Consider the following 16,887-nt stretch of genomic DNA (forward strand, 5'->3'; position numbering starts at 1 on the left):
AGAATTCAATCGACTCCCTTGTGGGCTGATCTGGCACCAGCATCTGTGTCATGTTCACGGTGCTTCACTCCTCGTTATTCATTGCAGATGCAGTTCACTGTACTCCATGCCCAGAAGATCAACTCCCTAATGAGAACCAAGATCAGTGTATCCCCAGAACTATGCACTTCCTTTCGTATCAAGAGACACTCAGATTCATTTTAGCAACTCTTGCTGCTTTCCTCACTCTGATCACTGTCCTAGTGCTGGCAACATCATGAAACATCACGACACACCGATCGTCAAAGCAAACAACCGAGACCTCACCAATGTCCTCCTCATTGTCCTCTGCTTCCTCTGCTCCTTCTTGTTCATCGGTCAACCCACAAACATCACTTGTCTTCTCCGACAAGCAGCTTTCGGCATAATTTTCTCTTTGGCCGTTTCTTCCATGTTGGCCAAAACTGTCACCGTGGTTCTGGCCTTCATGGCCACCAAGCCAGGAAACGTGGCCAGAAAACTCTTGGGGAGACAATTGACCAGCTCCATTGTCCTATTCTGTCCCCTTGTGCAAGGTGTGATCTGTGCTGTGTGGCTGGCAACCTCTCCCCCGTTCCCAAACCTGGACTTCCATTCCCTGGCTGGAGAGATCATCATGGAATGTCAGGAAGGCTCGGTCACCATGTTTATCAGTGTCTTGGCTTACATGGGTTTCCTGGCTCTCATCAGCTTCACAGTGGCTTTCCTCGCAAGGAAATTGCCAGACAGCTTTAATGAAGCCCAGTTGATCACCTTCAGCATGCTTGTGTTTTGCAGCGTGTGAGTCTCCTTCGTGCCAACTTACCTGAGCACCAAGGGGAAGTCCATGGTGGCCGTGGAGATCTTCTCCATCTTGGCCTCTGCGGCTGGTCTCCTGGGTTGCATCTTTCTCCCCAAATGCTACATTATTCTCCTGAGGCCCAATCTAAATTCCAAGGATCATCTAATAAGGAGAAAGATTCTGTGATTTTTACTACTGTAGAGAAGTCACGGTGAATTCATTGTCCAGTCCCTCTGTCACATTTCCCCATGCTATGTGTCCTTACAGGAGTCATTGTACTTTATTTTATTTAAAAATACATCTATCCAACCAAGTCTATTATTTCTGTACATGGTTTATTTACTGGTCATATATTTGTTTGTTTGTGTGTTTCAGGTGTGGTGTAGTGGTTAGAGCATTGGACTGGAACCTGGGAGATGTGGGTTCCAGTTCCCACTCGGTCTTGAAGCTCCCTGGATGGCTTTGGGCCACTCACTAACTCTGCGCCTAACCTACCTCACATAGTTCTTGTGAAGATGAAATGGAGGAGGAGATAGATGCCCATGGAAGCTGCCTTGGGTTACCAGCAAGAGGAAAGAGCGCAGGATATAAATGTAAGAATAACAAACGTAATAGTAGTAGTAGTAGGAATACTGACAGTAATAATCCAAATATCTGGGACTAGGACTAAGCAGCAGGGTGACCAAGCTTGCTGATTATACCAAATTATTTAGTATAATTTAATTTTTGTGAACCGTGCAGAGAGCTTCGGCTATTGGGCGGTATAGAAATGAAAATGAAAATGAAATGAAATGAAAAAATAAATAAATAAATAAGTTGGTATCATTAAACAATGTGGTATAGTTGAAACAAAGAGGGATTGCGAAGAGCTCCAGAAGGGTCACTCCATAGTGGGAAAATGGACATCAACATGGCAAATGCAGTTCTATGCAAGGAAGTGTAAAGTGATGCACATTGGGGTGGGGATGTGGGGGGCAATTCCAACATCCCCACCCCAACAACGTGGCTCAACAACACTACAAGCGAGAAGGATCTTGGTATTGTTGTCAATCACAAGCTGAATATGAGCCAACAATGTGATGTGGCTGCAAAAAAGGCAAATGCTCTTTTGGGCTGCGTTAATAGAAGCATCGCTTCCAAATCCCAGGAAGTACTAGTTCCCCTCTACTAAGCACTGGTTAGGCCTCATCTGGAGTACTGTGTCCAGTTCTGGGCACCACACTTTAAGAAGGATGCAGACAAGCTGGAGAGGGTTCAAAGGAGGGCAACTAAGATGATCAGGGGACTGGAAACAAAGCCCTATGAAGAGAGACTGAAAGAACTGGGCCTGTTTAGCCTTGAGAAGAGAAGACTGAGGGGAGACAGGATAGCGCTCTTCAAGTCCTTGAAAGGTTGTCCCAGAGAGGAAGGCCAGGATCTCTTCTTGATCATCCCAGAGTGCAGGACACGGAATAATGGGCTCAAGTTACAGGAAGCCAGATTCCAGCTGAACATCAGGAAAAACTTCCTGAGTGTCAGAGCAATATGGCAATGGAACCAATTACCTGGGGAGGTGGTAGGCTCTCCCACACTGGAGGCCTTCAAGACGAAGCTGGACAGCCATTTGTCAGGGATGCTCTGACTTGGATTCCTGCATTGAGCAGGGGGTTGGACTCGATGGCCTTGTAGGCCCCTTCCAACTCTTCTGTTCTATGGGTCTATATGGCCCCATAAAGAGAAAACAAGCTTCCCGTCCTCATTTCCATTCATTTATTTATTCCAGCTTACGAGTTGCTGAAGCTCTCAGGCTGACGTATTTAAGAACGGCAGATAGGCTCAGCTGAACGATAAAACTCACCAGCAGCTTTAAGATGAGGAACAATAATTTGAAATGATTTTTAAAGAGAGACCCATCCCAAGCAGCAAACACGTGAAAAGGCTGATTTCAAAGCATGGCATCCATTGCATCCTTACAAGTGGGGAAACACAGCACTTTCAAATTATTTTACAAGGCCCGGAAGAATGGAAAAGAAAGGGCTTTGCTTGGTTCCTAAAAGTCGACAAAGGAAGAACTAGGAGGAACTAGCTAGGGAGGATATCCCACAATGTGGGGCCAGCACAAAAAAGGCCCCACATAGCCAGCTGTGCGATCTCAGTGTGGGAGGGCACTGGAGCGCCTGGCACATCCCCGGTCACCATTTCCCCGCCAGGCGTCGCCCTTTCTCTTCGCTCATCATCGAATCACAGTCATGCCGCCCTGTGATGCTACGATCCTTCCAGGGTTTGTACGGCCACTTTGAACTGACGTCTGCTTTGTACGCATACATTCCGTGCTGCGCTTTAAAATAACCCTTTCCCATGTTTCCGCGGCCTGGATATTGATCTCATCTTTCCGCGCTATTTTCAATCATCGCGGCTGTCTTGTTTTTGTGTCTAACATTCCAAGTTCTTTTAGTAGGGGTTCTTGTCGGGTGTTTTGTATTTGCTGTTGTTACTCTGACAGCTTTGGCTGTAGGGTGAGTCATAAATTGGATGGAGGGATGGATGGATGGATGGAAGGATGGAAGGAGAACTATCAACTTATTTTACCTTCATGGGGCTATTGCTCAGTGATGGAGCACCTCCTTTGCCTGGTGGAGGTCCTTGGAAGCCGCTGCCAGTCAGAGGAGACCATCCTGAACTAGATGGATGGGCTATAAGGCAGCATCCCAGTTCTGCTCGGCACACACTTTGGTTGAGCCTCTGTTATTCTAGCTGCAGATTGCCGGGAGCAATTTGGCGCCCCAAACCGGTGGCTCTGTTCGCCATGCAATGGTAAACTCCACAGACTAACGCCCAGCCCTGTTTCCCTCCATTTCCATCGTGTAGGAGACCCCAACTATTTCTCACTCCCCTTTTAGGTGCCTCCCTCGGTGAGGTGCGCGGAGAGGTGCTCTCCGGGACACCAGAGGAAAGTTCCGGAGGGGAAGCCGGCTTGCTGCTACGAATGTGTCCCTTGTTCGGAAGGGACCTTTTCTGACCGGACAGGTCGCGGAGACTTTCAGAGCCTTATTTAAGGAGGAAACACAGGGGACAAGGACGGGATAGGAAAGGTGCAGATCCTGGATGAGGAGCAGAGGATGCCATGTTCTCCATGGATGAAGTCTGGCTTTGGCTTGTGGATGTTCGCAGCTTGACCGGCTTGCAAGGAATACCCTTTTCTGAAGAAACGTTCCATGTTCTTATTCTTCTTATAGCCATCATCATCGTCAATGAGTCCAGGGCACAATCCTATATGGAGAGGCATCAGCCTCCAAAATCGGACCTTGCCGAGCAGCCCGTGCAGGGCGGCTGGAGCACAGGGGTGGCCCTTGCCTCCATGCTCCAGCCGCCCTGCATTTCTGGCTAGATGCCCAATTTCAGCGGTCTAGCCACTGCTTCGGGGAGGGGGAGCGAGGGAGGCCACATGGTTCAGACAAAGCTGTGCCGCGCGGCTTCCGTGGTCCCCTCCCCACTCCAGGGATTGGCTCCCTTACCCTGTCGCCGTGCTCCGTTTCCGAGCGTGAGGACACAGCTGGCAGAGGGAGAACCACGCTGGCTATGGGGGCTCGGGGAGGGGGTGGGGAGCATGCGTCTTGGCCCCGACCTCGGAGCCCAGAAACCGCAAAATCCTATGGCCCCCTAGACAGTGCGTCGCGGCCAGAGGACAACTCTCTCGGCAAGACATTAAGACCTTTGTGCAAGGACTCCCGGCCCTGTATGTGTCAGCTTTTCGTCCGTATTCGCCTAGGCAATACTTCTCTTGCATTTGCTCACACATCTCTGCTCATTGAAAGGCTGTCACAGAGAGGAAGGCCAGGATCTCTTCTCCATCATCCCAGAATGCCAGACACGGAATCTTGGCTCCAGCTACAGGAAGCCAGATTCCGGCTGGACATCAGCAAGAACGTCCTGACTCTTAGAGCAATACGACAGTGGAACCCAGGACCTGGGGAGGTGGTGGGCTCTCCCACCCAAGTCGAGGCAGGACAGCCACCTGTCAGGGATGCTCTGACTTGGAGTCCTGCATTGAGCAGGGGGTTGGACTCGATGGTCCTATAGGCCCCTTCCAACCCTACTATTCTAGGATTCCATGGATTATGTTCCACCAGCAAGGCACACTAGAGCAACTCCAGAGATGAGCCAGAATGCCCTTTCCCAGAACGGAGTTCCCTCCCGCGAGCTCGGCTGACCTGCTCCCTCTCTCAAAGGGAGTCTTTCCTCTCATTCCAGTCACTTTGGGGAGCGCTGGGTCCCCGTTGCGCCAGCTGGAGCACAGTCAGCATGGATAGGGCTCATGGGTTTGGCCCAGAATTGGCCATCCTTCAATGTGTCTGGTCCAAGGTGTATAACTGGAGCGGACCCCATGAGTCCAACTAGGGATGTTGTGAGCGTCCATTCAGGGGCTCGAGCTCCGCGGGTTCCTGCCAGTTTGGCCCCTGGACACCAGCCCGCGACTTCCCGCTCTGGCCCGACTCGGCGCATGTGGAGTCGGAGGGGCGCAGCGGCCCGTTCCTTGCCCGAGCGGCGAAGGCAGGATGGGAAGCCTTCCCATCCTGCCGCCGAGAGTGACTGCGTCCCTCCCTGCCGGTGCTGAGCAGAGAGAGACACAGAGGCCCTCTCCCATCACCGCCATGAGCGACTGCACCCCTTCCTGCCGGTGCACGGCAGAGAGGGACACCGTTGCTTGCGGCGGCGCTGGCGGCGAGAGCACTCGCAGGGCCCCGCAAAGCACCAGCCGGGTCGCATCCCAGCGTGATTCGGGTCCAGCAGTGGGCCAGGTTCTGGCGATTGGCTCGCAGGGCGGACTCAGCTGAGTTCGCACAACCCTACTGCCAACCTCAGTTGTTTGGGTATCCGGCCCCAAAGCTTTGGGGGCAGTTTTGATGAAAGGCGCAGAACCCTGATCAGGCCAGCGTTCAGGGGAACAATCGGAACATGGTCCCCCGTTCCCATTGAATTCCCCCTTTCCCCTGCAATGTCTTCTGTCGCCTGTCCCTTCGCCTCTGGACTGAGGCACGCCCTGTGGGGTGGGGCGTTGCTCCTAATCTGAAGAACATGCCCAGGATTCATTTCTTTATTTGCTCTTTCAGAGGGGGCCGGAGATATAGGCTCATTCTCTAGTTACAGAATTTGGTCTTTTCCCCCTTTGCAGGCTATTGAAGATGGGGCTGGCACAGGGGGCTGTCACGATCCTTTGTTTTTAAAGCCTCCTGCGCTTTTTCAGGCTGTCTTCTTAAGAAATAGGTGGCTGAAGCTGAAAAAGGGGGGAATGGAAGGGCAGCGGTACTCTGGGATGTACAGCCAATGGCAGGATGGCCAACTGCCTCTCTTTCTTTGCGCTCTGTGCTGGCAGTCAAATCTGGGCCACATTTCAGACTGTAGCAACTGTTACAGAAACGGATCACTTTTTGAGATCATCCCTTTTGTAACCTGTTCCCCAGCCTTTCTCCCAGGGCCTTTTCTGAGGGGATAGTCCACATTCCGGAGGAAAGGATATTTCGGGATACATTCTTCATTCACTGTGGCATTAACCGGCTACCACGGTCATAAAATCGGTCTCATCTTTGAGATGCTTCAGGAGCTATTTTCATTCCAGATGCAGATGGCTGTGCCTCATGTCCGGAAGATCAACATCCAAACAGGAACCAAGATCAGTGTATCCCACAAAAGATCCACTTCCTTTCCCATCAGGAGACATTCAGTTCCATGCTAGTTTCTCTAGCACTTCTCCTCTCTCTTGCCACGTCTCTAGTGCTGGCAACCATCATTCAACACCATGACACACCAATCGTCAAAGCCAACTATCGAGACCTCACCTACGTCCTCCTCTTCTCCCTGCTGCTCTGCTTCCTCTGCTCCTTCCTGTTCATCGGCCAATCAATGAAGGCCACCTGTCTTCTCAGACAAGCTGCCTTTGGCATCACCTCCTCTCATGCCATTTCATCTGTTCTGGCCAAAACGGTCACCATGGTTCTGGCCTTCATGGCCACCAAGCCAGGAAACATGGCCAGAAAACTCTTGGGGAGACAACTGACAACCTCCATTGTCCTGGCCTGTCCCCTCATCCAAGCTGTGATCTGTGCTGTCTGGTTGCTGACCCCTCCCCCATTCCCAAACTTGGACTTCCGTTCTCTGCCCGGCGAGATCGTAGTGGAATGTCATGAAGGCTCAGTCACCATGCTTTACACTGCCTTGGGCTACATGGGTTTGCTGGCCCTTGTTAGCTTCACGGTGGCTTTCCTAGCGAGGAAGTTGCCTGACAGCTTCAACGAAGCCACGTTTGTCACCTTCGGCATGCTGGTGGGTCTCCTTTGTGCCTACCTACCAGAGCAGCAAGGGGTAGTCCAGGGTGGCCGTGGAGGTCTTCTCCATCTTGGCCTCTGGGGCTGGTCTCGTCGGATGCATCTTTCTCCCCTAATGTTACATTATCCCCCTGAGGCCCAATCTCAGTTGCTGAGCTCATCTCATAAGGAAGACATAATCTGTGAATTGTATCCTCCAGAACATTCCCTGCTCGTTCATTTCCCAATCAATCCTATTTATCAGTACAGGTGCTAATGAGATCCTGTTAGTTTCCTTTAAAACAAACGGACAAAATTGTGCTTCCAGTATGTTTCTGTTTTGCCTCGTGCCATTATTTTGGCTAGGCAGTTCTAAAAATCCAGTCAGAGACACCTTGCAGACTGCTCTCACATATGTACTGAAAGTCATCAGGAGGTTGTTATGGCCACGTTCCTTCATCCCCCCCTTCACAGTCAAGTATCCCTCCAGGATTCCAGGCTTCAGGCTCTCTATTTTAGTAGTGAACGACTAGCTTCCTAGTCCTAGCTTCCTTGTTGTCAAGGTGCTTCCAGATGGATTCCTTTATCATCTGCTCCAGAATTTTCTCTGGGATTGATGTCAAACTGACTGGTCTGTAGTTCCCAGGTTCCCCCTTTTTACCCTTTTTGAAGATAGGGACAACGTTAGCCCTCCTCCAGTCATCTGGCACTTCCCCGGTCCTCCATGATTTCTCAAAGAGAATAGACAGCGGTTCTGAGAGTTCTTCTGCCAGTTCCTTTATGACTCTAGGATGCAGTTCATCTGGCCCTGGAGATTTGAACTCATTCAAAGTTATTAGGTGTTCCTTGACCATATGCCTATTGATCTCAAGCTGCAATCCTGCCCCTTATAAATAAATAAATAAATAAATAAATAAATGTATTTATTTATTTATTTATTTATTTCATTTCTATACCGCCCAATAGCCGAAGCTCTCTGGGTGGTTCACAAAAATTAACTTATTATACTAAATAATTTGGTACAATCAGCAAGCTTGGCCACCTTGCTGCTTAGTCCTAGTCCGAGATATTTGGATTATTACTGTCAGTATTCCTACTACTATTCCTACTACTAATACTTAGGGATGGCTGAGAATTTCTCCCCAAAACTTTGGGGGGCCGAGTGCCAATGCATTCGGCCCCCCGAAATTGGTGGGGAAATTCGTGGCCAAATGTCCCTCTCGGCGGCGGGTCTGGGCGGCGGTCCGGCGGCATTTCATCGGGGGCGGGGGCGGCGGCCGGTCTCCCACCCGGCTACCGCCACCGCCATTCCCCCCAAAAAAAAGTAAAGTAAAAAAAAAACCAAACACCCCCGTGATAGGCTATGTAACAATTTACGTAGCCTATCATGGCTAGATTTCCAAAGTCAGCCGTGATAGGCTACGTAAATCGTCATGTAGCCTATCACGGGTGACTTTGAAAAAAAAGGGGAAAAAAGCACGTACGCAAATGGCGTCAGCCCATGGGCCGCGGCCATTTGCGTAAGCGCTTTTTTTTTTCAAAGTCACCCTTGATAGGCTACGTGACAATTTACGTAGCCTATCATGGCTGACTTTGGAAATCTAGCCATGATAGGCTACGTAAATTGTTACGTAGCCTATCAAGGGTGTGTGTGTGTGTGTTTTTACTTTTTTTTCATGGCTGGGAAGATGGGGCGCTTCTACCCGGCCTGAATTTCACTGTCGAGGGATGGGGCGCCTCCCCCCCGGCCTGAATTTTGGCCGGGCGAGGCAGGGCGCCTCCCCCCCCTCTCCTGAACTTCGGGGGGAGAAGCGAAGTGCCTCCCCCCCACCGCGAAGCAAGCTTCGAGGACAGGTAAGAGACTTTCGCCCATCCCTACTACTACTATTACATTTGTTATTCTTACATTTATATCATGCACTTTTTCCTCTTGCAGGTAACCCAAGGCAGCTTCCATGGGAATCTATCTCCTCCTCCATTTCATTTTCACAACAACCGTGTGAGGTAGGTTAGGCGCAGAGTCAGTGAGTGGCCCAAAGCCACCCAGGGAGCTTCATGGCCGAGTGGGGACTGGAACCCACATCTCCCAGGTTCCAGTCCAATGCTCTAACCACTACACCAGACTTGAATCAAACAAACAAACAAACAAACAAATATATGACCAGGAAATAAACCATGTACAGAAATAATGGACTTGATTGGATAGATGTATTTTTAAATAAAATAAAGTACAATGGCTCCTGTAAGGATACATAGCATGGGGAAATGTGACGGAGGGACTGGACAATGAATTCACCGTGACTTCTCTACAGTAGTAAAAATCACAGAATCTTTCTTCTTATTAGATGATCCTTGGAATTGAGATGGGGCCTCAGGAGAATAATGTAGCATTTGGGGAGAAAGATGCAACCCAGGAGACCAGCCGCAGAGGCCAAGATGGAGAAGATCTCCACGGCCACCATGGACTTCCCCTTGGTGCTCAGGTAAGTTGGCACGAAGGAGACCCACACGCTGCAAAACACAAGCATGCTGAAGGTGATCAACTGGGCTTCATTAAAGCTGTCCGGCAATTTCCTTGCGAGGAAAGCCACTGTGAAGCTGATGAGAGCCAGGAAACCCATGTAAGCCAAGACACTGATAAACATGGTGACCGAGCCTTCCTGACATTCCACGATGATCTCTCCAGCCAGGGAATGGAAGTCCAGGTTTGGGAACGGGGGAGAGGTTGCCAGCCACACAGCACAGATCACACCTTGCACAAGGGGACAGAACAGGACAATGGAACTGGTCAATTGTCTCCCCAAGAGTTTTCTGGCCAAATTTCCTGGCTTGGTGGCCATGAAGGCCAGAACCACGGTGACAGTTTTGGCCAACATGGAAGAAACGGCCAAAGAGAAAATTATGCCGAAAGCTGCTTGTCGGAGAAGACAAGTGATGTTTGTGGGTTGACCGATGAACAAGAAGGAGCAGAGGAAGCAGAGCAGGAGGGAGATGAGGACATAGGTGAGGTCTCGGTTGTTTGCTTTGACGATCGGTGTGTCGTGATGTTTCATGAACGTTGCCAGCACTAGGACAGTGATCAGAGCGAGGAAAGCAGCAAGAGTTGCTAAAATGAATCTGAGTGTCTCTTGATACGAAAGGAAGTGCATAGTTCTGGGGATACACTGATCTTGGTTCTCATTAGGGAGTTGATCTTCTGGGCATGGAGTACAGTGAACTGCATCTGCAATGAATAACGAGGAGTGAAGCACCGTGAACATGACACAGATGCTGGTGCCAGATCAGCCCACAAGGGAGTCGATTGAATTCTCCTTTCGGAAGTTTATTGTACCCTAAAGGGCAGAAACTCCCTTTCCTTGCCCTCTCTGTAAGCTTTGGCAACATATTTTATAAGAACCGAGTCAGAAAAGGTGCAAAATGCCTTCTTTTCATATGAAACTCCCTTATATCACTCATGCTCAATAGTGTGCAATGAAGGAAAACCCAAATTGTGTAAGCAGAAATGAAAATCTGGGAACTAACAGCTGAGCCACAATCTGTCACCTGCAGCGCCTGGCGATAGAAAAAGGGGCTATCTGTCTGACACCGGGGTTACGAGCTCCAGGTGTTAAAAGGATGACCAGCCATCTGCCCGGATCAGTGTGCCGCCCAAACAGCTTCAGGCCTGATGCCAAAAACACTGAGGATGGAAACAGGGTCTTTAACAACGTACCCCTGGAAAGGTGAGCCGGTGGGAATGAGGAAGTGCCAGATACTGTTTTTGCGAGCGTTAGTAGAAATAGAAACAGAAGATTTTTTTCAGGAAATTGTGAATACTTTGCAAACAAGGAAACCACAGAAATATGCAACCTGGAATGGAATTAACCAAAAAAAATCCATTCCTGGGGAAATGGAAGACTCCTTTTATATGTTACGCTCTTCTCCCAGCTCCACTCTTTCCCCAGTACATCCGGCACATCTATATGGCTCCCAGACTTTGAGCTACCTGTCCAGTTAGAAATCCAACCTTCTGGGCAACGATCACATCTGTAGCAACAAACCGGCTTCTCCTCTGGATCTTTTTTCCAGTGTCCTGGACGGCACCTCTGCACACACCTCGCAAAGGGGGGCTCCTAAAAGGCAGAAGACAAATAATTCAGGATATCCAGATGACAGAAATTGCACCAAGCTAGACTGAGAATGACTCAAGTTCCCATTACATGACGGATATTTCACCAATTGAGGAGGGTTGAAGTGACTTAGAACTGTCGTATTCAAGGCTGATTATATATATTCACAGAGAGAGAGAGAGAGAGAGAGATGTATGCATGTATGCATGCATGCATACACACACCCATCTAAGTTGGAAGCTGCTTCCTAGCGAGTCAGACACTTGGTCCACCTAGTCTGGCATAGTCTGCATGAATTCCAGCAGCTCTCCAGGGTTTTAGACAGAGGCCTTTCTCCAGCCTACATGCAGACGTGGGGACTAAAGCTGGAACTTCCTGCCTCCAAAGATTGTGTTTGGCCATTGGGCGATACCGGCACCCTGCACCCTGGACTCCAAAAGATGTTGGTCTCATCTAGAAAGACTTCTGTTCTCAAAGGACAGACTGCAACATCCCTTACTTCTCCCATGACCCCAGAAGGTTCAACTCCACCTCTGCAGGCCAGATGATTGCGTCAGAGTTAATGGTGAAGTCTTGTCCTGGGGGAGCGTCTGGATGCAGCCATCCCACTTTCGCAGGGGCAAAAGTGTGATTTGGAAGGAAAACCCAGTTCACAATATCATAAGTAGAGGACATCTCAGAATTATCGGTGAAATAGACTTCATCTCCAGCGCTGTTGTTAAAGCGGACGGCCTTCAAAGAGCCAAGAATCTGAAATGTAAGAGGTGCTTAGAAAATGGGGTGACTGGTTCTTGGGACTGTGAGGGGGGTCTGAAGTCTTCTCACGTACTGTGCCTGCCATTCAGGTTGGGGATTGCTTGGTTCTGTATTCTGTTGTTTGGTTTAATGCGTAAGATGCTTCTTCATTGGGCACTGGCCGTGAGAAGCTGCTTACCCAGTGTTTTTGGGGGGTTGCTTGGCTCCTTCTTGCTGCAACGCACCCTTTCTAGGCCACTAACTGTAAAAATATACATGTGCAGTGTAGGGATGGGGGAACAAGTGATGTGGGAATTCACCCGCACAAGCCCAATATTTTCCTCTCCTTGGTTTGCGCTCGCCTTTGATTTTGCATGAACGGGAAACTTGTGCAAAAAAAAAAGGAATGAATCTCGCATTTGCATACATTTCTAAAGTTGCACAAATGTCCTCCATAGACTAAAGGGTGAAATGGTGCATTTGCAAAGTTGTGCAATTGCAAACTATTGTCTCTTCCAAAAGCATGTATTTTCGAAAGTGAGCACCAGTTCGAGAAGCTGTGAATGTTTTGGGAGAGCACGTTCTCCTGCTCACACTCCCGTTTGGGCTGGTAATCAGGGCATTTTTTCATGTTTTGTAAGTGGAAATTAAATTCTCCTATAGCCCTTGGAACTTTTTGGCTTGTGTCTGCTTGCTTCAACACATCCTACTATCTCTGTGTGGGCACGAGAAGGAGCAGGACTCTTATGAGCAAAGACAACAACGTCTGAGTTTCAGCTGCTGGCTGGGAAAAAGGAGCGTGGGGGGGGGAATCCTGCTGTCTGATACTGCAAAGTTTGGGAGCGGGATCAGTACTGCTTTAGAGACCAGCGCTGTGTGTCATGGGGGCTTGCTTGAATCCTCCCTCCTCGTTCCCAAATACCTACACACCTTCTTAGTACAGAAGTACAAAAAGTCTCTGCTACTGTTTACTCTCTTCCTAATCTCGCTCCAGGGAAATGGTGTCCCTGCAAGGATATCTATGGGGAATCTTTTCCTTAGGAACATTAGTGTGAACTAATACAGCATCTCCCAGACTCACCATTTGCTTCCAGTACCTGATGGTAAAACCACTTCCAGTCCTGAATGGTGAAAATTCAACCAGGCACTTTAAGTGAGAGAACCAGTTCTGAAGGAGGATGTTACCTGCCATGCCTGGATGTTTAGAAGCCTCCTGCCATCCCCCATCCATGCATGTTGAGATTCAGGTGAAGCCATGGCATGCAACGCGTGTGCCACGGAATAGACGGCATTGTAGATACTGTAGCTGCGACCGGTCATGCTCATATCAAACATGGGGCCTGGCAGGTCCTCCCATTTCTCTTCCCCTGTACACCTCTTGTGTCCCCAGTTGAAAGGTTGGCCTGGTTTCAGGAACCGACAGGCAAATTCATATTCCCACCATTTATGGAGAAAGACGTCTCCTTGTGGTCGGAGTGGATCTATATCCCAGAATAAATGTTTGAATGCTGGCACATTCCTTCTGTGGACCATGAAGTGCAAAGCACCATGGAAAGGTGTCAGATCAACATGGGCCAAGAGGGATGCTCTTCCAGCAATTTCCAAATGTGGTGTGAAGATCCAAACCTTCCTAAATGAGGTCTTGGTAAAATATTCATTTTCTCCCATTGCCCATCCAACATTTTCAATGGTGTTAGATTCCCCGAAGAGAATCATCACTTGCAGCTCATCCCAAGCATCAGAATATATCAGTTCTGATAGAAGAGGAACAAACGCTGCTTGGATCGTATGGATGAAGGCCACACAGATGTCATTCTGTTTGAGCATTGGTGTCAGTGTCTGGATGAAATGTTCACCACGGTCATCCTTGGGAGCAAACAGCCCAATCCAGTTCCAATGGAAATGCAGGAGCAGCCTGACGATGCCCTCAAATTGAGGCACTTCATTGGGATCAATGCGAAAGAAGGAAGGAAAGACCGTTTTCTCCCTCTGGACAGGTTCAAAGATGCCAAACGTGAGCTGTAGGAAGGAATTTCCGGGGGGTGGGGGGCTGTGTTAGTCCATAGCAGCAAGAAGAATGAAGAGGTTTGTGGCATTTCGAGGACTAGCCCTTTCTAACAGTGTAAGCTTGCATGGACTAAGGCCTACATCAGAGGCCTGAAGTGTTACCTTGGAGGAAGATGGTCATTTCAAAAATGGACTACTCAAGGTAAGCTGGAGCTCTGCGATCCCTCTAAGACTCCCCCGGGTGTGGTTTTCATCCAAATGTCAGGGCTGCCAACACACTTCTTACCATTGCAATGAATGGGCCTTCGTGAGTATGGCAAAAATAAAGATCCTTCACAAGCAACTTGGGGACTTTTGAGCACCTCCCAAATCCCTCAGAATTATCTCAGGAGGCACAACTCAAGTATATCAACACATGGCAGCTGCGTGGGTCAGTTGCACCCAGAGCAACAAAGTGACCTGGAAACCTTGTTCATGAAATGGTTGGGGAGACACAGAATACAACACAGGACACAAAGTTTGTGAGGCTGAATCAGACACCTCCAACGTGCCCCCACTCCAAAACCCTTCTGCTAACAGCCTAGGGCACATGGCTGAAAATAGTTGTATTGTGTTTCGAAATGTGTCCCCATACCTAAAACACTCACCGGTTTTTGATGGTGTGTGTGTGGGCGGTCTGTGTGTGCCGAGTTGGTCTTGGCAGCCAGAGCAACACAGAGGTTTGGAAACCTTGTTCATTTCCGAGTCTTTAAGGGGTCACCACACTCTTTGTCTCTCCCAATCCAAATCGTATTGTTCTAAAGAAATCCCAGTGCTGGCTGGGATTAGCCATGTCACAGTGACCTAAGATGAATGGCTTCCGCCAAGGGTACTATATGGCAGGTGGACCGAAGTTGGAAGGTCACCTCCTCCTGCCAGGAAACACAGCGGCGCCACACACCCACTGCATGGGCAAGAGACTGTTGTCAGAGACCGGGTTTTGCATCTCTGCGTTCCTGAGTTCTGCAGAACCCGCTTACCTGAGGGATCTTGAAGATGCCCATTAGAGACGCCACCTGCCGTGAGGATGTGGATTCGAGACCCCCAATGACAGAGAGCAGTTTATCCCGTCTGTTGCATTTATAATTCGGGACAGCTTGGCCCCGTGTGGAGAGCAGGGTCAGGGTGTTCACGTAGATCCATCTCCCATTGTTGCTGTGGTCATAGATGCGGAAGCCGAGGGTCACATTAGGTAGGAGAGCTGGGTTCTCGTTGAGCTCCTTGATGGCAAATGCCAGGGCAAGGTACTGCAGGTTGTTAGTGTCTACTGGCCTGCAGTGAGAGGGACAATGAGTGTCGGTGGGATCCCAATGACACTTCTGAGAGCAGAAGGAGATAAAGTCGTCCTCGTTCCACCATCGCTGAATAAAGGCCAGTGCTTCAGGCCAAAACCCAAGAATTCACAATCTCTCTCTCTCTCTCTCTCTCTCTCTCTCTCTCACAGACACACACACACACACACACACACACACACACACACGTCTTTGTTACTGCCAGATCCTTCACATGGAACAGATTATTGCCTAGCTCTGCCTGCCCCCCTTACACCAAACGGCCTCGAGAGGCAAGTCAGTTGTTCTCCAGGTTTGCAAAGATGTGGATCTGTATTGGCAAAGTCTCCCCAGGTCCCCAGCCCAGCTTACTCCGAAGAGGACTCTGCAAAGCAGGTTTGAGGCTCCTGAAAGAGAAGCAGGCAGACATCTGCCCCAGATTCATTTTTTAGAAACTCACAGTGGATGATCGACCATCTGCGATGGCCCTAGAATCAATACTTCCCCTGTGACACTAGGATAAACCACGCCAAGCGGTAGATTCCCACCAACGATGAAGTCTCCTGGCTGGTAATAGTCTTCTCGCACTTCATAAGGCCTGGCCAAGAGGCAGGTGGTCCTCAGCATCGCCTGCGTGGCCTGAGTCCGGTTCCAAAACAGCAGCAGCAGCAGCAGCAGCTGAACCATCCTCGGTAGGAAGAGGCTTTTCCTCCCAGGCCAGCGTCCAAGCAGAACCTGAAGGAGAGCCGGCTAGACAGGCTCCAGCAGGGGAATGAGGTCTTGGCAAGCAATGAGCAGATGCTGAGCGGTCCGACTTCAACCCAGGCCCCCATGGAAGGGCTCAGGGCGTATTCATGTGAAGCAAGTGTTGGCCTGGAGTTCTCTGTTGTTGACGTGCTGGATGGAAATCCATGGGGGCTTCCTGCAGAATTACTGTCATTACCCTGGTAACACCAGGGGAGAGGAAGAAGCAGGGCCCCGCAGCGCTGGGCTCCCTTTGCACCTCGAACGGTGAAAAACATGTTTGCATCCCTCTTTGGCTCTCTGTGCGGCAGGTGGAGTTCACGTTAGTCATCAGGTTCGGCCCTTCGGTCTGGGTAAAATTGAGCATCGTAATCCAAGATGGAGCCCAGGCACGTGCGAAGTTCTTTCCCCAGACAGATGGCTGGGGAAAGGGAGGAACTGTGGTGGCAGAGTTGTATCCCGTGCATGAGTCTGCATGATTGCGTTGCCCACACTGCCACCATGCTGCTCCGCTCCTTGTTCTGCCCCGAGAGTTGTGTTTTCCTCGGTTGTGGGGGGTTCATGGACGCAGTCTCCATAAAAACTACGATGGAGACCCTCTCTGGGCTCTTCCTCAGCCAGGCCATGGGGTTACACTGTGTCTTGGTAGAATCATGGCCTCATCCAGCTGATCTGGAAGCAAGGAATGTCTCTGTCATGGCCACTGCAGGTCTCTTGCCTGCAGAAATTCACCTCCCACCTCAGTCTGATTTGCTTTCTGGTCCTTCCTGGTGGACCACGGTGTGGCCCCCAGGCTCGCCCCAGCTTGCGTGACGGGGTGGGGGCTGGTGTGGATCTTGGCCCATCCCCAGGAAGGGATCCCCTCAGCCAAAGGGATAGCAAGCAACCGATTTGCAGGAGGT

The 16,887-nt window shown here is 49.9% G+C and overlaps 2 protein-coding genes across 2 annotated transcripts; one reads left to right on the plus strand and one right to left on the minus strand.

Moving 5' to 3' along the window:
* Positions 1-5,430: 5,430 nt before the first annotated feature.
* Positions 5,431-11,646, plus strand: LOC146333843 (vomeronasal type-2 receptor 26-like). Its single transcript, XM_084825739.1, has 4 exons — positions 5,431-5,551; positions 6,552-7,099; positions 10,630-10,802; positions 11,577-11,646. The coding sequence occupies exons 1-4, from the start codon at positions 5,431-5,433 to the stop codon at positions 11,644-11,646; spliced, it is 912 nt and encodes a 303-aa protein (XP_084681865.1).
* Positions 11,647-11,684: 38 nt separating this feature from the next.
* Positions 11,685-15,928, minus strand: LOC146333844 (extracellular calcium-sensing receptor-like). The gene is made up of 5 exons (XM_084825740.1): positions 15,702-15,928; positions 14,987-15,242; positions 13,781-13,943; positions 13,110-13,678; positions 11,685-11,939 (listed from the first exon to the last, which is right to left on the minus strand). Exons 1-5 carry the CDS (start codon positions 15,926-15,928, stop codon positions 11,685-11,687), a joined length of 1,470 nt encoding a protein of 489 aa, XP_084681866.1.
* Positions 15,929-16,887: the final 959 nt, after the last annotated feature.

Source organism: Heloderma suspectum, chromosome Z (genome assembly GCF_057233095.1).
Source record: "Heloderma suspectum isolate Gila_16-S chromosome Z, 16-S_ref, whole genome shotgun sequence".
Classification (NCBI taxonomy): Eukaryota; Metazoa; Chordata; class Lepidosauria; order Squamata; family Helodermatidae; genus Heloderma; species Heloderma suspectum.